The 16,378-nt window shown below is 37.8% G+C and overlaps 1 protein-coding gene across 1 annotated transcript in view; it reads left to right on the top strand.

Annotated features, from left to right (window-relative positions):
- SMS (spermine synthase) overlaps positions 1–15,786 on the top strand; it is a 45,210-nt gene extending 29,424 nt beyond the window's left edge. Inside the window, exons 8-11 of the mRNA XM_042810165.1 lie at positions 255–369; positions 1,507–1,586; positions 12,897–13,012; positions 15,115–15,786. Coding sequence (XP_042666099.1) covers positions 255–369; positions 1,507–1,586; positions 12,897–13,012; positions 15,115–15,157 — 354 coding nt within the window. The 3' untranslated portion in view covers positions 15,158–15,786. The remainder of the gene's footprint in view (positions 1–254; positions 370–1,506; positions 1,587–12,896; positions 13,013–15,114) is intronic.
- Positions 15,787–16,378: the final 592 nt, after the last annotated feature.

Below are 16,378 nucleotides of genomic sequence, written 5' to 3'. Positions count from 1 at the left end.
GCAAGTGTTACCATTTGACAGAACAGAGGCTACCTAGAAGTCCGAGCTAGGAAATTGAGTCTTGTGGTGCCTTGCACTTCTTATTATTCCTGCTTTATAATGACATAAAAATATGAAAATATAACTCGAAGTTAAATCCATTTTTAATTTTGCACTTCATTCCTTGCTTAGTTCCTGTGAATCCATGTTTGTTCCATTTTCCAGGTCAGTTCTAGGGTATTTTGAAGATTAATTACAGTATTTCATCCTTTTAGGTTCTAATTGAAGACTGTATTCCTGTACTGAAGAGGTATGCCAAAGAAGGAAGGATGTTTGATTATGTAATTAATGATCTGACAGCTGTTCCAATCTCCACATCTCCAGAAGAAGGTTAATCTTCTAATTTATTTTCCTCCACTTCTGTGTAACTTCTCAATCTCAGTCCCTACTGCATAACAATTGGCAATTTGAATAAAAAACGCTTTGATTCTTACCTTTCTTTTAGTGGGAGCTTTATTGAAGCGCAGAAAATGATAGCATATCTTTCAAATTTCTCTTAAGCATTAGATAACAGTAGGTGCATTGAACTTCTTTGAAAACTGTGCTCATTCTCCAGAATAATGTAAGCTCAAGTAACTCCTGAGAAAAGTGTTCAGTGAGTTCACATTCCAGTATTGTATGCACTCGCACCCATGCTGACACACATCCTCTCCCTACCCAAAGTAATGAAAACATTAAAAACAAACAAAAGAAAACATACAGAATATTACAGTAAAGAAAACTAGAGATATTCACTTCTTTGTTGCTATTGTGTGAGGGTTTTATAGAGGCTTTGTGTCAACGGTCCCACCAAGAATGTGGCTGGTTTACGGGCTGGTTCGGCCCGGTTCCGTGATGAGTGGGGCAGAGGGATCTGCAGATCCGCGCCTCTGGAAAAAAGGAAACAGGGGATCCCAAAATGATTGAAAACAGTGGCAATGATCTGAGAAGAAACAAACTAATTTACTAAATACATTATCGGAATGCAAGGTAACACACTGTAATACAATATAATCAGAATTGAAGCTAATAAATCAAATATAATGAGAGAGAGAATGTCTGAAAGGTGGACAGGCCTCACCACAATGCTCAGGTGAGATGTGCAGTCCAGTTGAGCAGCAGGGAGACGGGAGCAGCGCCCACGAAGAAGGGCAGGCGAAAAAGAGCCCATCAGGTGGCCTTGCCAGGAGTTAAATCTCCTCTCTCTGACCGCGAGGTCCCCTGGGGAATGTAGTTCTTCTCTTCTTCTGGGCAGGTACCCAGGACTTGAGCGTTGACAGTTAAAGTCCCAGTGCCCCACATGATGTTATGATGTGGAATACCGAAAGCCAAAAATCACAAAACCATGACAGTTTGATTTATTTTTCTTGTTTGTTTCTCTGTTGTTTTCTTTCAAGCTGAAAGATAGCTGCTTTCTAGATGGTAGGCATGCTGTAGGTCATGTCTATATAATGCCAATGATATTTGTTCATTGATCATACTCTGTAGATTCTACGTGGGAATTTCTGCGATTGATTCTTGACCTCTCAATGAAAGTCCTGAAGCAAGATGGAAAGTATTTCACACAGGTATGGTATCTAGATGTAAAGAAGTACTACTGTTATAAGTATTGTAATCTATATTTTTCAGATACATCTTTTTCACAAACAAAGACAAACAAACAAAAACAACCCAGCAAAACTAACAAAATATAGTAGCAGGCTGTTTTCTTTCCTTATAGTACTTTGTTTGGATTTTTGCATGAAATTTGGGCTTTCCAAAGTGACTTGTCTTTTTCCATTTTCAGCTGAAATTGTTTGTGCCTTTGAACTTAAAAACATAATTTCAATAATCAGGAAGGCATACTGCAAAATAGTTCAGCTGCAAGCAGTTCTTGGAAAAGCAGAACGGGTGTACTTTACAAAGATGGACATGGTTTCTAAGCTAATGTCTTCAGTAATACAGTGTAAGGCATGAAAATTTGTGTTATCCATAAAGATGTAAGAATTTGACATTGGTACAATGTGACAAGAAAATTAGTCAGTTGGAAGTAAATATTCTTTTTGTTTGTTTTTTTTTATCAATTCCTAATGGAAATTACTGGTTTTGCTTTGTGGAAAAAAGATTTTATACATTTTAATCTATTTGTTATAATGCTTGACATTTTATGAAATGCCTTATACAGTTCATATAAGACTTTGTTCTTGTATCAAGTTTCTAATCCAATTCCATTTAAAAATAATTAAAAATTGATATGCTTGCTGCAGTATGGCTACTTTAGGTATAATGCAACTGTGTTAAAGCTTTCATCTGAAGATACTTCTTTATTCCAAACTTAGAATACCACAAAGCTCTATGCAATTGTAACAAGAAAAAACCTGATGAGAGTGAGCAGACAGATGAGTGAAGTGTCTCTGAAGTTGTATTTTGTGCTGTGCCCATACTTCAACTAGTTTTCTAATGTGTGTAGCATCGAAGTACAGCATTTTGAAGTACTTCACTGAACTCCGTAATAACTCTGCTAAAATTATGCATTTGAACACTATTCCCATCAGAACTAGCTTTCTGAGGTGCACAAAGGAATGAATTTGCTCTTAAATTGGACAAGCTTTTAAAGAAATGCAAGATTCACAGAATGACTTTTTTTTTTTTTTTGTAACAACCTTAATGTGCTGCTTTTCTTTGAAATGCAGCAGTTGTATGAACAAGATAAATACATTATCCTGTGGTTGAAATGCAGGATACAACTAACGCAGTCACACTGCACTAAATCTTTCTGGCTTTTTATTTTGTTAACAGTGGAAATATTCCTTACAGGTTTTGGTATTGAAAGGGAGGCTATGTCTTTTGGACAGAGCAAGCATCCATGTTGCAATTTTCCTACCTGTTAACATACACAATGAGTCTAGTGGACTTTAATAGTGGATATGTAAATGTCTGTGCAATCTGTCAGATTTTCTGGAAGGACTCTGGGAAGAAGACAAGCATAAAGCTGGTTTGATGGCCATGCTGCAGCCAGTGTGCATGGAGAAGTGGTTGTACATCAAGCTGCAATCAGTGCATGTTGGGGCTGGTGCAGCCCTGGTTCAGCTTGACAGGTAGACTATGGACTGAAATTCAGATGTGAACTACTGCTGCCTTGAGTAACTGATCTTAGTCACACACTGAGGACGTGCAAGATTTTGAATGCTCTGATATATATTGATTGTTAAATGACAGAGTATTTTAGCTCTGTGTAATAATGTTGTCTATTTAAGTTACTTTTGTTCCAGCTGTCAACTTCTAAGATGCAAATCTTAGGTAATAGGCTGTATTTTACCTGCTGAAGGAAATTTTGTTTTTTTTTTTTTAAACAAAAAAAGCAATACTTTGTGTGTTGTTCCCCCTGGCCTCTTTCATACCAACTTTCTTGAGGTGCTTTTTTTGTTCTCTAAAATATAGACAAATAATCTCAAGACAACTGACTGGGGGAATTTCCATTTAATTGCTATAGCCTGAGCCTCACTATGATGAAGGAATGCATCAGAGGGAAGATGCTGCAGAAGTGTCACCCTGTTGGCTACAGGCCAGTAGCTGTAGTTGCTTTCTCTGTGTTGGCATTGTGTTGTACTGGCATTTGAAACTTGTCTTCTAACAGAAAAGTGTATTGTGCTATCAGAAGGAGCAAACTACTGCAGGTATTGCTTAGGAGCACCATCAGCAAGCAGAGTCGGGTTTTGTCTCACTGCAGTGCTGTAGAGTCCAAAAACACTGGTGAAAAACAGTCTTTGAAAAAGCTAGGGATGTTCTGGAAATGAAAGCAATTGCTAGTAGTTTGGAAACATGGAAACAATGCAGCTAATGCTGGCAGTCAGTGCAGTACTAAAAGAAAATAGGCACAACCTCCTGTTCCCATTCAGTTATACTTCCATGTAGAGTTCTGCATACTGTTTGCAGTGTAACTGAGAATTAAGTGTCTTGTATGCAGCACTGTGATGTAGCTCTGAACTTTGAGAATTTTTTAGATGTTTGATAATTTCATGTGCATTAACTAGGATAAAGTCCTAGTATCCACCTAGTTACATATTGTATTTTTGATTAACTTAAAACCCAAAGTTTCAGTGCATAGAAATATGTTTTTTACATAATTACATTGTGTAAGTGATGTGATGGCTCCTTTTCATCTGTGGATGACAAAATGGATGGAGCCATTGCTGTAGCTGGCTGAGAGTTTGTCTGCTTCTGCAGAATTGATTCCATAAAAATTTGGCAGGCCAATTTGTTTTTTTTTTTTTTTTTTTTTTTAACTAAACCTCGCAGGTCTTAATGCAGGTACTGTACTTTTAGGTTATATGCATTACCACCATCAACAAAAGTTGAGTAAATCTAACTGCATTAACAATGGAGCACTGACCCTGACACTAAACATTCTGAGAGATGCTCTATTAGCTTCAGGATTATGTGAGATTTCGCTTTTTTAAACTGGCAAAAGTTGATCTTAACAACTGTAAGGAGGAGAAATGGGAGAGTTGAGGAAGTTGAGATGTTGCTTTTTTACTATTGGCAGTGAAACGTAGAAGTATAATATGCACACGTTACTGAAAATCTTTAATTGTAGCTTTCTTTCGTGTGCTGTTCTAACACATACCATGATTGTTCCCTTGGGGTACCACTGTGATCCTCAAAGCTATCTCCAAATGCTTATGCAGATGATCTTTTCGCCACAAGGTGGAGACTGACAACTAACATTGTGCATTAACATTCATTAACATTAGAGAGCCTGTCGGTGAAAGGCTTTTCAGACTATTTGTATTCCTAGGGGATGCAAGAACAGATGTGCCCAATTTTAGGATGAAGGAATGACGTTTTTGGTTGTTTCAGCTCTGGTGAGATAGAAAGGACAATTTATGGATCTCATTCTCTGTTGCTGTAAGTCTGTACTTAAGTATGTTGAAAAAAAAAAAAAAGCCTCTGCAATTGCTCTATATATCCACCAATCTTAATAATTGTTAAGAGCAAAAACTTATTTGCACAAATAGTAACCTTGCAATTCATGTCCTTGATATTTTTAACCACATCATTTATCTTGAGAGTCTTGCAACCTTCATAGGACCTGGGTTTCCAGTGTATGAAGAGAAGTGAGTTTCAAGGACCTTTACCTTCAGGTTTCACATCCTTGTGTCTGCATACAAGCGTAATCCCATGTCCTGGTTTCAGCTGAGACCGTGTTAATAGAGTCTGGATGTTTGGTTGTTGCTGAGTGATGGGAGTGTACCTTGGGCCAGGCTGGGCCACTCAGTGGGGAAGAGCCACAGCCTTCATGAGAAGGCAGCAGAGGGCAGAGAGGAGCCAGGGCAGCTGGCCTGAATTTGGCACTGGAGGACTATGAAGCTACAGGGAGTTGTCTGAGGGAAGGCCACTGCTTAGGGGTTGCTGGGTATTGGTTGGCAGGTGGTGAGACATTGCCTTGCTGTGTGTTGGTCAGAGGTTGACGAGTGATTGCACTGCAGATGTGTATGTAGGTTGCTCCATAAGTAATGCCTCTTATTTACATGGAAGCAACAGCAGTACAAAGAGTGCGATAACACTATTTGATAAAGCAAATTCTCAGCTACAAAACACCAGTTTTCAGCAGTCACTACCATTAGCTGTGTATTTTCACTAGCAATTAACAAGAGTCTACAAACCTCACGTACAAATCTGTGTTAAAATCTGTACCAGTGGGAGTGACCCACTGTTCCACAACTGCTACGATGGCACTGTTGCTAGGAAAATGTTCCCCATGCAGTCCCATCTTTTATTGGCCTGGACAGATGGAAATCAGAAAGTGTTAAATCCAGACTATATGGTGGATGTGGTGGGACAGTCCAGCCAAGACTGGCAGTGCACTCCACCGTTTTCAAGCAGGTATGGAGTCAGGCATTATTGTGCTGCAGTAGACTATCACCTTTAGCCTTGTATTAGTTGAGTAGGTCCTGATAAAATTGTATATGATGTTCTTTGTGTTCCTATGTGAGCATTTGCTGGACCCACATGGAGTAAGCTTTATGATATTCTAATGTTGCCACATCAATTTATAACACACTGAAGCTGACTTTCCCCGATCATAATCCACTGATTTATGCAGATGGACTGATTGAGATGCTTTTCATTTAATAGTGTGACAGCTGTCCATGGCTGTCTAGAACGTGGCTTATCTTTCACTTTGCTGTTGCCACTGTTGAGACACACCACTCACCACCTCACTGTGCTCATATCTACTGTTTGGTCTCCATAAGCAAATGTCTGTGAAGTCAGTAGGTGCCATTTTTTCTGCATGGAGGATTTGGTGATGCCCCTTTGCTTCATCCATGCTTCCATGTCAGACATCATTTTGTCTGACTGTCCATTTGCTGTCATCTGTTGCATTGCAACGAAATGTAATGGAATATTGGTGGGAAGGTTCAACCTCTACTACCATACCACCAACATCTGCTTCTGTCATCATGGGCCAAAATAAAACAGGAGGCTTTCGTTTTGGACCCAGTATTTTTATCATTGCATGTTTTGTTTCTGTTTTTCCTTTTCTGTCTTAGTAAATATATATTTTTTTAATCTCAGCTCACAAATCCTATTTTTTTTCCAATTCTCTTTCTCTTCTCATGGAGGGGGCATGGAAATGCCTTTTTCAACGCTAAGCTTTTGCTCTGCTGATTTAATCCTTTGAGGTTGAGCAGGCTGTAATTTTCAGCCTGTTGAAGAAGTGGAACCTTTAAAAATACCTCCCTGCAGGAATGTACTAGTTCCTAGCCTAACCCAGGCGAGATGGAGACTTTTTCAGACCACTCACACAGGTTTCATTCCAGTAAACAGCAGTAACTACCAGTGTGAGGATCAGATTTCTCCCACACACATGGCCATTCACGAGGCCATCCCATCCTGGCCGCCTACTCATACAATGTGGCCATACCCTCTAAGTGTCCAGACCATCATGATGTTGCTCCAAAGTTGAAATCCTTTTTTTGGCCATTGTGTGGGCTTTCTAATTATCGCTTCCAAAGAAGGACCAGTGTTCTCCTTGTCTAGAAGGAGGCTAGAACAATGTCTGTGCATCTTTGTGATTTCTAGGCTGTTTGGAAGTTTTTCAGGAGAAGGCGTTTCCTTGAGTTACTAAGAGTTTAGCTTTAAATTAATTGATCATTTGGACATTGGAGATGCCTGCAGTTGGATTTGCCTCTGTTAGTTTCTCAAAAGCTGTCCATGTCATTGAAGACTCGGACCTTGGTTGATGCTGTGTGATGACTTTGATGCTCTGTGTATCTCCTTGCTTGTTAGTCACTCTGAAGTGAGGAAGGAAGGAAACCCAGGCTGCGTTCAACTTCTCCTTTTGTTATTACAAAATAAAATAGAAAACTGTTAAAAGCAGAAATTAAACTTCTCTAGTATATTGTGACAGACAAGATATCCAGAAGCAATGACATTTAGAGTAAGTTGTGTAAAAATGATATGTAGGAAATGGGCAGGTATTCCATATCCTTCCAAACCATTAGTTTACTCTCTGAAGTCAGAGGAAGCATAGTGACTTAAATTTAGCCAAACTAGTTGATGAACTCATCTGCTTTATAGGTGAGGTAAAGTTGACTGGAAATACCAGTGCTAATTTAAACAGTTTTCATATTTTTTTGCTACTTTATTTTAGGGGGTTGTTTTTTTATCGTCTGCCCAGCGCTGTATTTGTTATTTAAATCATTGTGCAATACTTTGTAAAAGCCTAGAAACTGACATTCTTTGCCTGTCACATCTCATGGGATGTCACTTGCATCGTGCACAAGAATCATAGACTTTTGTCCTGAGACAGAAGGGACCCATGGGGTCATTGAGTGCAGTTCCAGGCTCAACACAGGAATGTGTGGAAAAAATGGCATAAAAAAAGCCAGCAAAACAGGTGGGCAATTTTAAGAGCTGGACTCAGTGATCCGTGTGGGTCCCTTCAAACTCAGCATATTCTATGATTCTTCTACAGAATTTGTCTTCAGAATGCTAAGAATAATTGGTGTTTGGAGATGGGCATGGGCTGTCAAGATGTGTCCAAGCAGGCTCTGAATGCAAAAAGAGTGAAGCCATTCAGGAATTGTCAGTCATAAGCAAGGTAACGAGATTGGGTAATCGCTAAGTTTTAAACTGCCTTCTGTGTCAAAGGGATGCTTGTTAAGGGTGAAAAACTAGCATTCCTCCATTTCTTGGTTGTCAAATTGTTTGGAATGGAATCAGGGCTTCAGGGAGAGGAATGTGGTGAGATTTTTGTGAGATACTGACGATTAACCACATGAGGGGAAAATGGCTGCTTTTGCTATTTCCTTTATAAAAAATGTTAAGTCATAATTTTAAACTTTATTAAACACTCTGGTCAGTACTAGCTGAGTAATTAGTGGCTATTTAGAAGACCAAGTGTGTTGCTCTACCATTTAACTATTTTCATTATGTGGAAGACTACATGTTATCTGATCCCTGTATTGTATTCTGGGCATAGTTCCCTTCATCATATTTTAATGATGCCAGACCATCTAAGTGCAGTTGGGATTATTATTAGCACAGTAGTCTTAGTCAATACAGCTATTCATATGTTAAAGAAAGGTGTGAATAATAGTGATTTTTTTTTAATACCTTTTCTTATTAGTGATATGAGTCCATACAAGTTTTGTCGACTTAATGTTCAACTGTTTCTTGAGTGAAGCGGAATAATTACCAAAAAAATCATAATTCTATGGTGCTATAAAACCTGCTGCGTGTGTCCTGAAGGTGAGGTTGAAGTATATAGCCATTAAGTAAGATCTCAGTGTGTAGACTGCAAAGCCATGGATTTGAAAAGTAAAATTGTGTATTGCCACATTTCATTGTTCCAGTAATTTGTTTGTCATGCTGTTTGCAATGATTTCAGTTGATGAAAAAGGGAGGAAGTATAAATACTGAAACAGCAGGCTGGGAAACTGTCTATAAGAACTTTAGATCTCGTTGTGTATCCTATTAAACTTCCTCCATAGTACTGGCATACTTTGTAAATTACCTAGCAGTATTTTCTATTTATGACTCAAATTACACACACAGGTTGTTTTTTAGGTATGTGGCTTCTTTCTTTTGCATTCAGTCTGATGTTGAAACAAAATTATATGCTTGGTAAAGTATGGCTGAGCCAAGTAACTGCTGCAGTGCCCTAGATAATAATAGGTTACTAAACAAGTGCTACAGTAGTCTGTTGTGCTTTGTGCAGTTGTGCTGAGTTAGTACTCATATCTTAACTTTGCATTAAAGCTTTGTTTCTGTTTATTGCCTGATGTTATATGTAAAAAATGATGTTGATGGGAGATGCGCTGTAGGCATATTGGTTTTCATAAGAGCTCAGGTTGTTTCAGCCTCTGCCCTATTTGTAAGAGCATCTGTACATCTATTCATTGAACTCATATGAGTTCCTCACTGCGTGAGAATTAGCTTTCAGTTGCTTTTGCGTGCACTTAATTATTTTAAGGCTATTTTTAAGCATCTGGGAGCTCTACGAAACAAGTTAAACAGTGAAATTTGTTGAATAAAAACTGATCTCTGGGAGTTACGTTTTGCAACATTTTAGCAGAGGGACTTACAAATGAGAAGTGCAGGTAAAGCGGGTATTCAGAATGAGCCCTTTGTTCCTGGAGTTCTAATGGAACTTGTCCTTCATTTTGAATTAGAAGTATTGAATTTGATATGCCTAAGAGAGACCTGTAGTATTTAATTAAATCTAGTTCCTTCTTAGTTGAACTATCTGCATTCTCTCAGTCAGATACAAGTTACTTGTGTTATCTGAGGGCAGGAGGGGGCAAGATATCTTGTTCTATAATGGAAAAAAATGTGCAAACATTACCAGAAGTTGTTCAGAGCAGTTGTGCTATGCTACGGGCAGAATCTGTTGCCTTGGGCCTTCTTGTTCTGTACATGCTCTGAACTTCACAAGAAAAAGAAATCAAAAGCAGAACTCTTGTACAGAGTACTTTTGCTGGAAGCCTTTTGGACTGTCCAGTCATGAAGAAGAAGGGTCCTTTGGAAATAAGCAGCTGTTGGTAATAGTAATTTTCTTTTTCTTTTTTTTTTATAAGATCATTTTCTTTCTAATGCATGTACAAGGGTTTCTCTGGAAAAATGCCTCCTGTTTTATTATGTTGGCTCAGAATGACAGAGGCAGATGGTGGTGGTATGGCAGAAGAGGATGAACCTTCCCATCAATATTCCATCAAATTTTGTTTCCATGTAACAAATGGCAGTGAAGAGGCAGTCTGACAAAATGGCGTTTCACGTGGAAGTGCATATGAAGCACTGTATGGAATTGAATTCCTTCATGCAGAAAAAATGGCACCTACTGACATTCATTGATGCTTGCTGAGCATTTGTCTAGGTGTTGTAGTATTATTTTCTGATACATCCAACCAGTGTATGTAAGCACAGTGAGGCAGCAAGTGGTATGTTTCAGCAGTGGTGACTGGATCAACTTGACTGGTACAGATTGTTATGAGCATGCAGGCTGTTCATTGCTGGTGAAAATGCATAGCTAATGGTGGTGATTGTTTGGAAAAAAATGTTTTGTGACTGAGAATTTGCTCTATCAAGTAGCTTTCTTGTGCTCTTTGTATATGACATAGTTTCCATGGAAATATTTAGAGGAGGCGTTATTTTGAGAGCAAGCTACGTATTTCTGTCATTGAAATTAGTATTATGACCTGAGATAAACAGTAGTCTTCTGTGCCATGGGTCTTCTCTCATCATTTTGTGGTACTGTGGCTCGTATGCTAGATTACTAGGAACTATGTATGCGCTAACATGACATGCAAGTTTGTTTGGTTTTTTTTGTCTTTTTGTGTCTTCTGTAGTAATAGGACTACTTCTTCCACTAGAAGTGATAAAATGTATGCAAAGCTGAGGGTTTTTTTACACTGCAAATACTCCTGAAGAAATCCTACTTAGTGCTTCTGTTTTGACTGATCAGAAATCTGAAGGAGAAAGACTTTGTAACTAGGTAACAGGCATTCATACCGTAAGCTGGTAAACCCAACCATTTGGGAAGGGTGGGGATACATGTCTCCTGAAGATGTCTCATTCTGACCGATATAAGTGTTCACATATGGGTAGATTTCATGGTTTGTGCGGCTGTATGTCTGCAGCATGCGGCACAGTTAGACTACGTATTAGGAGCCTGCTGTTAAGCTGCACATTCCTTATGAGGAGGTTGGAGGGAGAAGGCCACGAATAAGCTGTCAGCAGGCTGACGTTTTCTTCCCCTTGACCAGAATTGGAGATTTTCATCTCTGTGCTGTGCTGCAGCAGTAGTAGGTTCACATTGGACAGGTCTGTATTCAGCACCTCATACCTGAGACACTGAGTCATCTGTAGACTGTGCTGACTATATATAACTTCTTTTTAAATTATTGTTCAAATAACTTGTTTGCTATGTACCTCTAAAGTCACTGGTTAAAGTATCATGTCCACTCATTTGTGTAGAAGAAAAAGAGGCAAGTAACTGCACTGTTTTTGGGGGCAGGTGGTAGTTCTGTTACTTTTCAGTGGGCCCGAGTGACTGAAGTAGCAGATTCAGCAAAGGAGGTAGAAGCCCAGAAGAATAGATGTGCAGAGCCAGGTGGAAAATGTGCTTTGATCCTCTAAAGAGAAGGAAGAAATACCTCCTGTATGAGCCGAACTTCAGTCCTAGAACAAGGAAAATTAGAAAGTGTAGAAAAGAATGAAGGTAGGAGGAGGAAGGAGGATAGCAGAAATTCACAGCTGAAGTGTTGTAACTGAAGAGAAAATCCTACAGTGAAATCTTATTGTTGACTTTCTTGCTGAATGATTTAGATCCTCCTGGAGGTTCATTTAGCCAGTCAAATGATTTAGATACGTGCTTTGTTTCAGTTTGAAACTTGTAGTAAGTGCCTCATCAGGGGAGAGTTCGTAGCCAAATGACAAATGCAAAATGTCATTTTAGTACAGTATGCCAACTATTACATGGATTTTTGTGTGCATGTTTTTGTTGTTACTTCTTTTTAAAATAAAAATAGAAAGCAATGTGTGCGAGTACGAGGACGACAGAGTTAAACATTTTCTTGCTAGACTTTTTATTGGTACATGGAGAACATTGTCTTAGGCTAAGTGGTCAGTGTAGACTTTGGTCTTTTTGTTATTGATGCCCAGCTCACTTTGTCAGTTAATATGTTAACTTTTCATAGGTGGTGGTTTTGTTAAGAAAAAAGCTAGCACTTCACTGAATTGAGAAGACAAAGACATCATATACATGTGTAATTATATATGTTATTATATATTATTATCCTTAGGTAATACATAGAACCAAGAAAAACAGAAATCAGAAGAATCACTACTTTTTCAGGAGAATGCACAACAGTTTAAGATTGGCCTACAGCTATGGAACTTGTGTGATTTGTTTTATCGTATTGTTTTATGGAAGAATTGATTTAAAATGAACAGATTATGGGGTTTTATATACCGCATTTTAATGTTTGAAGACCTAGGCAATGTTAAATAATAGAGAAAATCTGGATATTGTAATGCTGTTTACTGATACGTTCAAGCAATCATAAAGCAAATGGTTATTGAGTAAATGTTACAGATAAATAACACACGGTGATCTGTTCTAACTGGAAGCTGTACTGTAATAGTTACTTCTGTTAATGAGAAGATAGATAATTCCCCCGTACTTATTCTTTCTTGAAAATACACAAATTGTTTTTGCTGTAGGCAGAATGAAGGCAAGCTGTTCAATATTTGCCTTGTAAATATTAAATGTTAAGAATTGCTTCTGTCTGGTTTTAAAGTATATGGAAGCCTTTCATTAGTGTATATATACTCATCTGCGGTTTTGCTTCTTTGCTTGATTATAACCAGGGCTTTTTTCTTTTTTTCTTCAGGGAAACTGTATCAATCTGACCGATGCCTTGACTCTGTATGAAGAACAACTTAGTAGGCTTTACTGTCCTGTGGAGTTTTCAAAAGAAATTGTGTGCGTTCCCTCCTACATGGAATTGTATCCTTTAAGACTGAGGAAGTGTAGAGAATGTGTATTAATCAAGCAAGCCTAGATGGCTTGGAGGTAATGAACTTGAATGCAAAAAGGCATTTCTACCTTCAAAAATATGAATATAATTCATTCACTATGAAAAAAACCTGCGATTTTATTTTGAATATAATTGTAGGAATTATTTTCTAATGTGCTATAAATTCACAGGTAGTGAAATGATCAGCATCTTTCAATATCAGGCTATGTTCTTCTTCATGTTTTCAAGTATTGTCAGATGTATTATTTATACAGTGTAGAATGTCATACCTAAAGTATGTAAGTATGAAAGGTGCTTCTCTTTTTCTTTAAGGTGTTTTTTTTTTTAGTTTACTTTTTCTGACTAAATTAAGAACCTGATTTTATAGCATTATAGGTACAAGAATACTAAAATAGTTATCTTGATGACTTCAGATTAGCCCAAAGTAAGATATGTATTATAAATATTTTCAATTCTGACTTTTGATTTGATTTTGGACCTTTGGTATCCTTTTGTCTGTACGTTTATCACCTTTCTTGAAACTTAAATTTCCATGCAGAAGGTGGCATTTGTCCAGATTATATTTACGTGCTTTTTCACAGATAACTGAGATGTAGAAATTTACATTACACTTGTGACAGTAATTAAAAAATACAGATTTTGTATCTTTCTTCAGAAAATAACCATATGATGTTCATTTAGATTCATGAAACCTGTTGAGCAATTGAATGAATCTTCTGACTTAATACAAATGCTTATTTTTGTAATCTGACAGAAAATTAGCTGTATGAGTACCTGAATGCAGCCAAAATGCTAAGCAAGTTTATCACATTTTACAGTTGCATTTTCTTTGTCTACTTCCAGAATAGTTGTGTGTAATTGCTGCTTGAAATTCTGGTACTTACCAGTGTTGCTGTGCGGCCCATCTGAAAATGAAGTAGCTATTGACATAAAAACAGGTTCTGTTTCAAGGAAAGCGTTTGTGTCCATGAGGTCTCTACCATGACCCTGTAATGAACATGCAGGCTCCCATCTGGAGAGCGTGTGACCTCGCTGTGTGAACAGGAGAACATATGTCTTCATATGAGTTTACTTTGGTTATGTTTTAAATTCCAGAAATCTGTGACTTAACTCGGCTGCTGTTGCTGTAGTTTTAAAAAAGGGCGATGTCCATGTCTCATGCTTTCATCTGCTCATTTGGAAGCTGGTAGAATTACGTAACTCTGATTTCTCATGTTCTTAGCATGGCAAGAAGGTTCCTGAGCATCAGTTTTCCTTGTTGACAGGAGCATCTTCAGAGAATCATGGCTTGAGCATACCTACTGAATGTCTGTGTTGAAGCTGGGTCCTTCTACCACCAAAGGAGCAGCAGAGATTACTGACACAGATGGTAGTTGCTACAAAGCTCAGTCTAGGTGATGGAAAGTTCTGCTTTTTGAAAAGTATGAGGCCAACATCACAGAAGCTTATAGAGAAAAGCCTAGGCAAAATCTAGATGTATCTATTCAAATGAGCATTCAGCAGAGCCCTAGTTGGGGCATTCAAGATGCAGTAGGCAGTTAAATGTTTGCCCAGTAAGATATTTGGACACTTAGTGTTCAGCTCCTGAGCACTTCATTATTAATTGTCTGGTCATGTCTGCGATAGGAATTCACAAATTAGTTAGTTGGATGTTACCTTCTTATTGGAGCTTCTTACTTAGCTATCAAGGTGAGTGATAGGGATCCCAATTTGGTGATCAGAGATCTGAAGTTTTAGTTGCACTTCCTGATGTACTTCTGTAGTTTGTTCAGCAGTTGCAGTGCATAGTGCACAGCCTGAAAATCTGCAGCAAGGATTAGAAAATGGTTTGCAGAGGATTTCACTTTCAGGGGGACTGGGGTATGAACTGCTGAGCAAAAAAAAAAAAAAAAAAAAAAAAGAGAATCCAGAGAGATTTCACTTTCAGAGTTATCTACCCTGTCAGTTTTCTGTGAACTGTGAGTTTTCAGAATTGAAAGATAAGTGAAAAGAGCTACTTTCATTTTAACTTTATACTATATCATTTTGTTGTTGTTTTTTTTTTTTTTCCTTGACTGCTTATTTTCTCCAGGTGGGTGTTCTACACTATTTGGAAGAAACAAACTGAAGTCTGAACATCAAGATTATTCTAAATGTACATGCTACATGAAGCATATAGGCCTGCCACATGGTGCATATTGGCATCTGGAACCTTTAAATTATATGCTGTAGATGATCCTGAAACTTAGTCATGCTATTGATTGTGAATTCTTTTAAATGTTTTTTTTTTTTTTTTTAATTGTTATTTTAATTTAAAAGCAAATGAAAAATGTATATTTTGATGAGCTAGGGTGTTATTTTTGAAAGTCAACTTAAAGATGAGTAAGCAGCAAAACTGTGTAGCTGCTGAATGCACTGAACCTTTAGAATGTGATCCTCTTTAGTTTTTGTAGATCTTCACAAACTTATTGATTAAAAAAAGACATCCTGAGCATTTCATCCCTGAGGGTGGTCCATGGAGCTTGCTTTTTTTTTTTTGTTTATTTTCGACCAGATTATTTTTTTAATCTGTAGTGCTTTTGATGACGGAGGGCTTTTTTTTGGTAGTTCAAATTTGATACTGCAGTGTTTCTGCTTAGAGAAGACAGGCATAACAAAAAAAAAAGAAAAAGGGGTGGGAGAGTGGAATGGGACCTCCTGAAAGAATACCCCCACATTCTTCATTGGAAAGGGAATAAAGCTAGAAAGCTGATTTTAAACTTTATTTCCTGTAGTTTCATTCATTCATCATATTGCTGTCATCTCTTCTGCAGGAGAAGAGTCCTTGACCTTTCACCTCATGGACATCTTTAGCTGCTGCCCTACTGATTATTTAGATTTTGATATGGATGTGAAAGTAGTTTATAGAAGTACACTGTCAGCATGAAAATTAAGGCTGATATCTCACTACAGTGCAAGAAATTAAGTGTATTAAGGTTCTTGTGATCGTACGTTCCTCAGCCTTATGGGAAACACCAGCTTCTTGAAGAAGGAAAGCTCACTTAACAAAAAAGAAATGGGGGTGTGGTCTAGATTCATGTGCACCAGTATTTCTTAAAAGTTTTGGAGCAAATAGATATACTTCAGTAGGGTAAGTCCAGCTTGTATTTCTCTAGCCTGACCACACTGTGTGGGGCTCTTGCTGAATTATTCACTTGCAATTTAAAAATCTGGTTGCATTGTAGTTTTGTTCTGAAAGAGAAAACATTTTTCTTAAATTGTTTATCATGTTGTCATAAAAGTTATATTTTTATAAGAATGTTCTTATGTACTAAAAGTTTGCTTTCAATGTTTAAAAGATTCCACATCAGAGGAGA

This window comes from Centrocercus urophasianus, unplaced genomic scaffold, assembly GCF_019232065.1.
Source record: "Centrocercus urophasianus isolate 14NV4802_14NV808 unplaced genomic scaffold, USGS_Curo_1.0 seq_12, whole genome shotgun sequence".
In the NCBI taxonomy this organism is placed as follows: Eukaryota; Metazoa; Chordata; class Aves; order Galliformes; family Phasianidae; genus Centrocercus; species Centrocercus urophasianus.
Note: the sequence above shows the minus strand (reverse complement) of the source record. Positions and strands in the feature narration are given on the sequence as shown.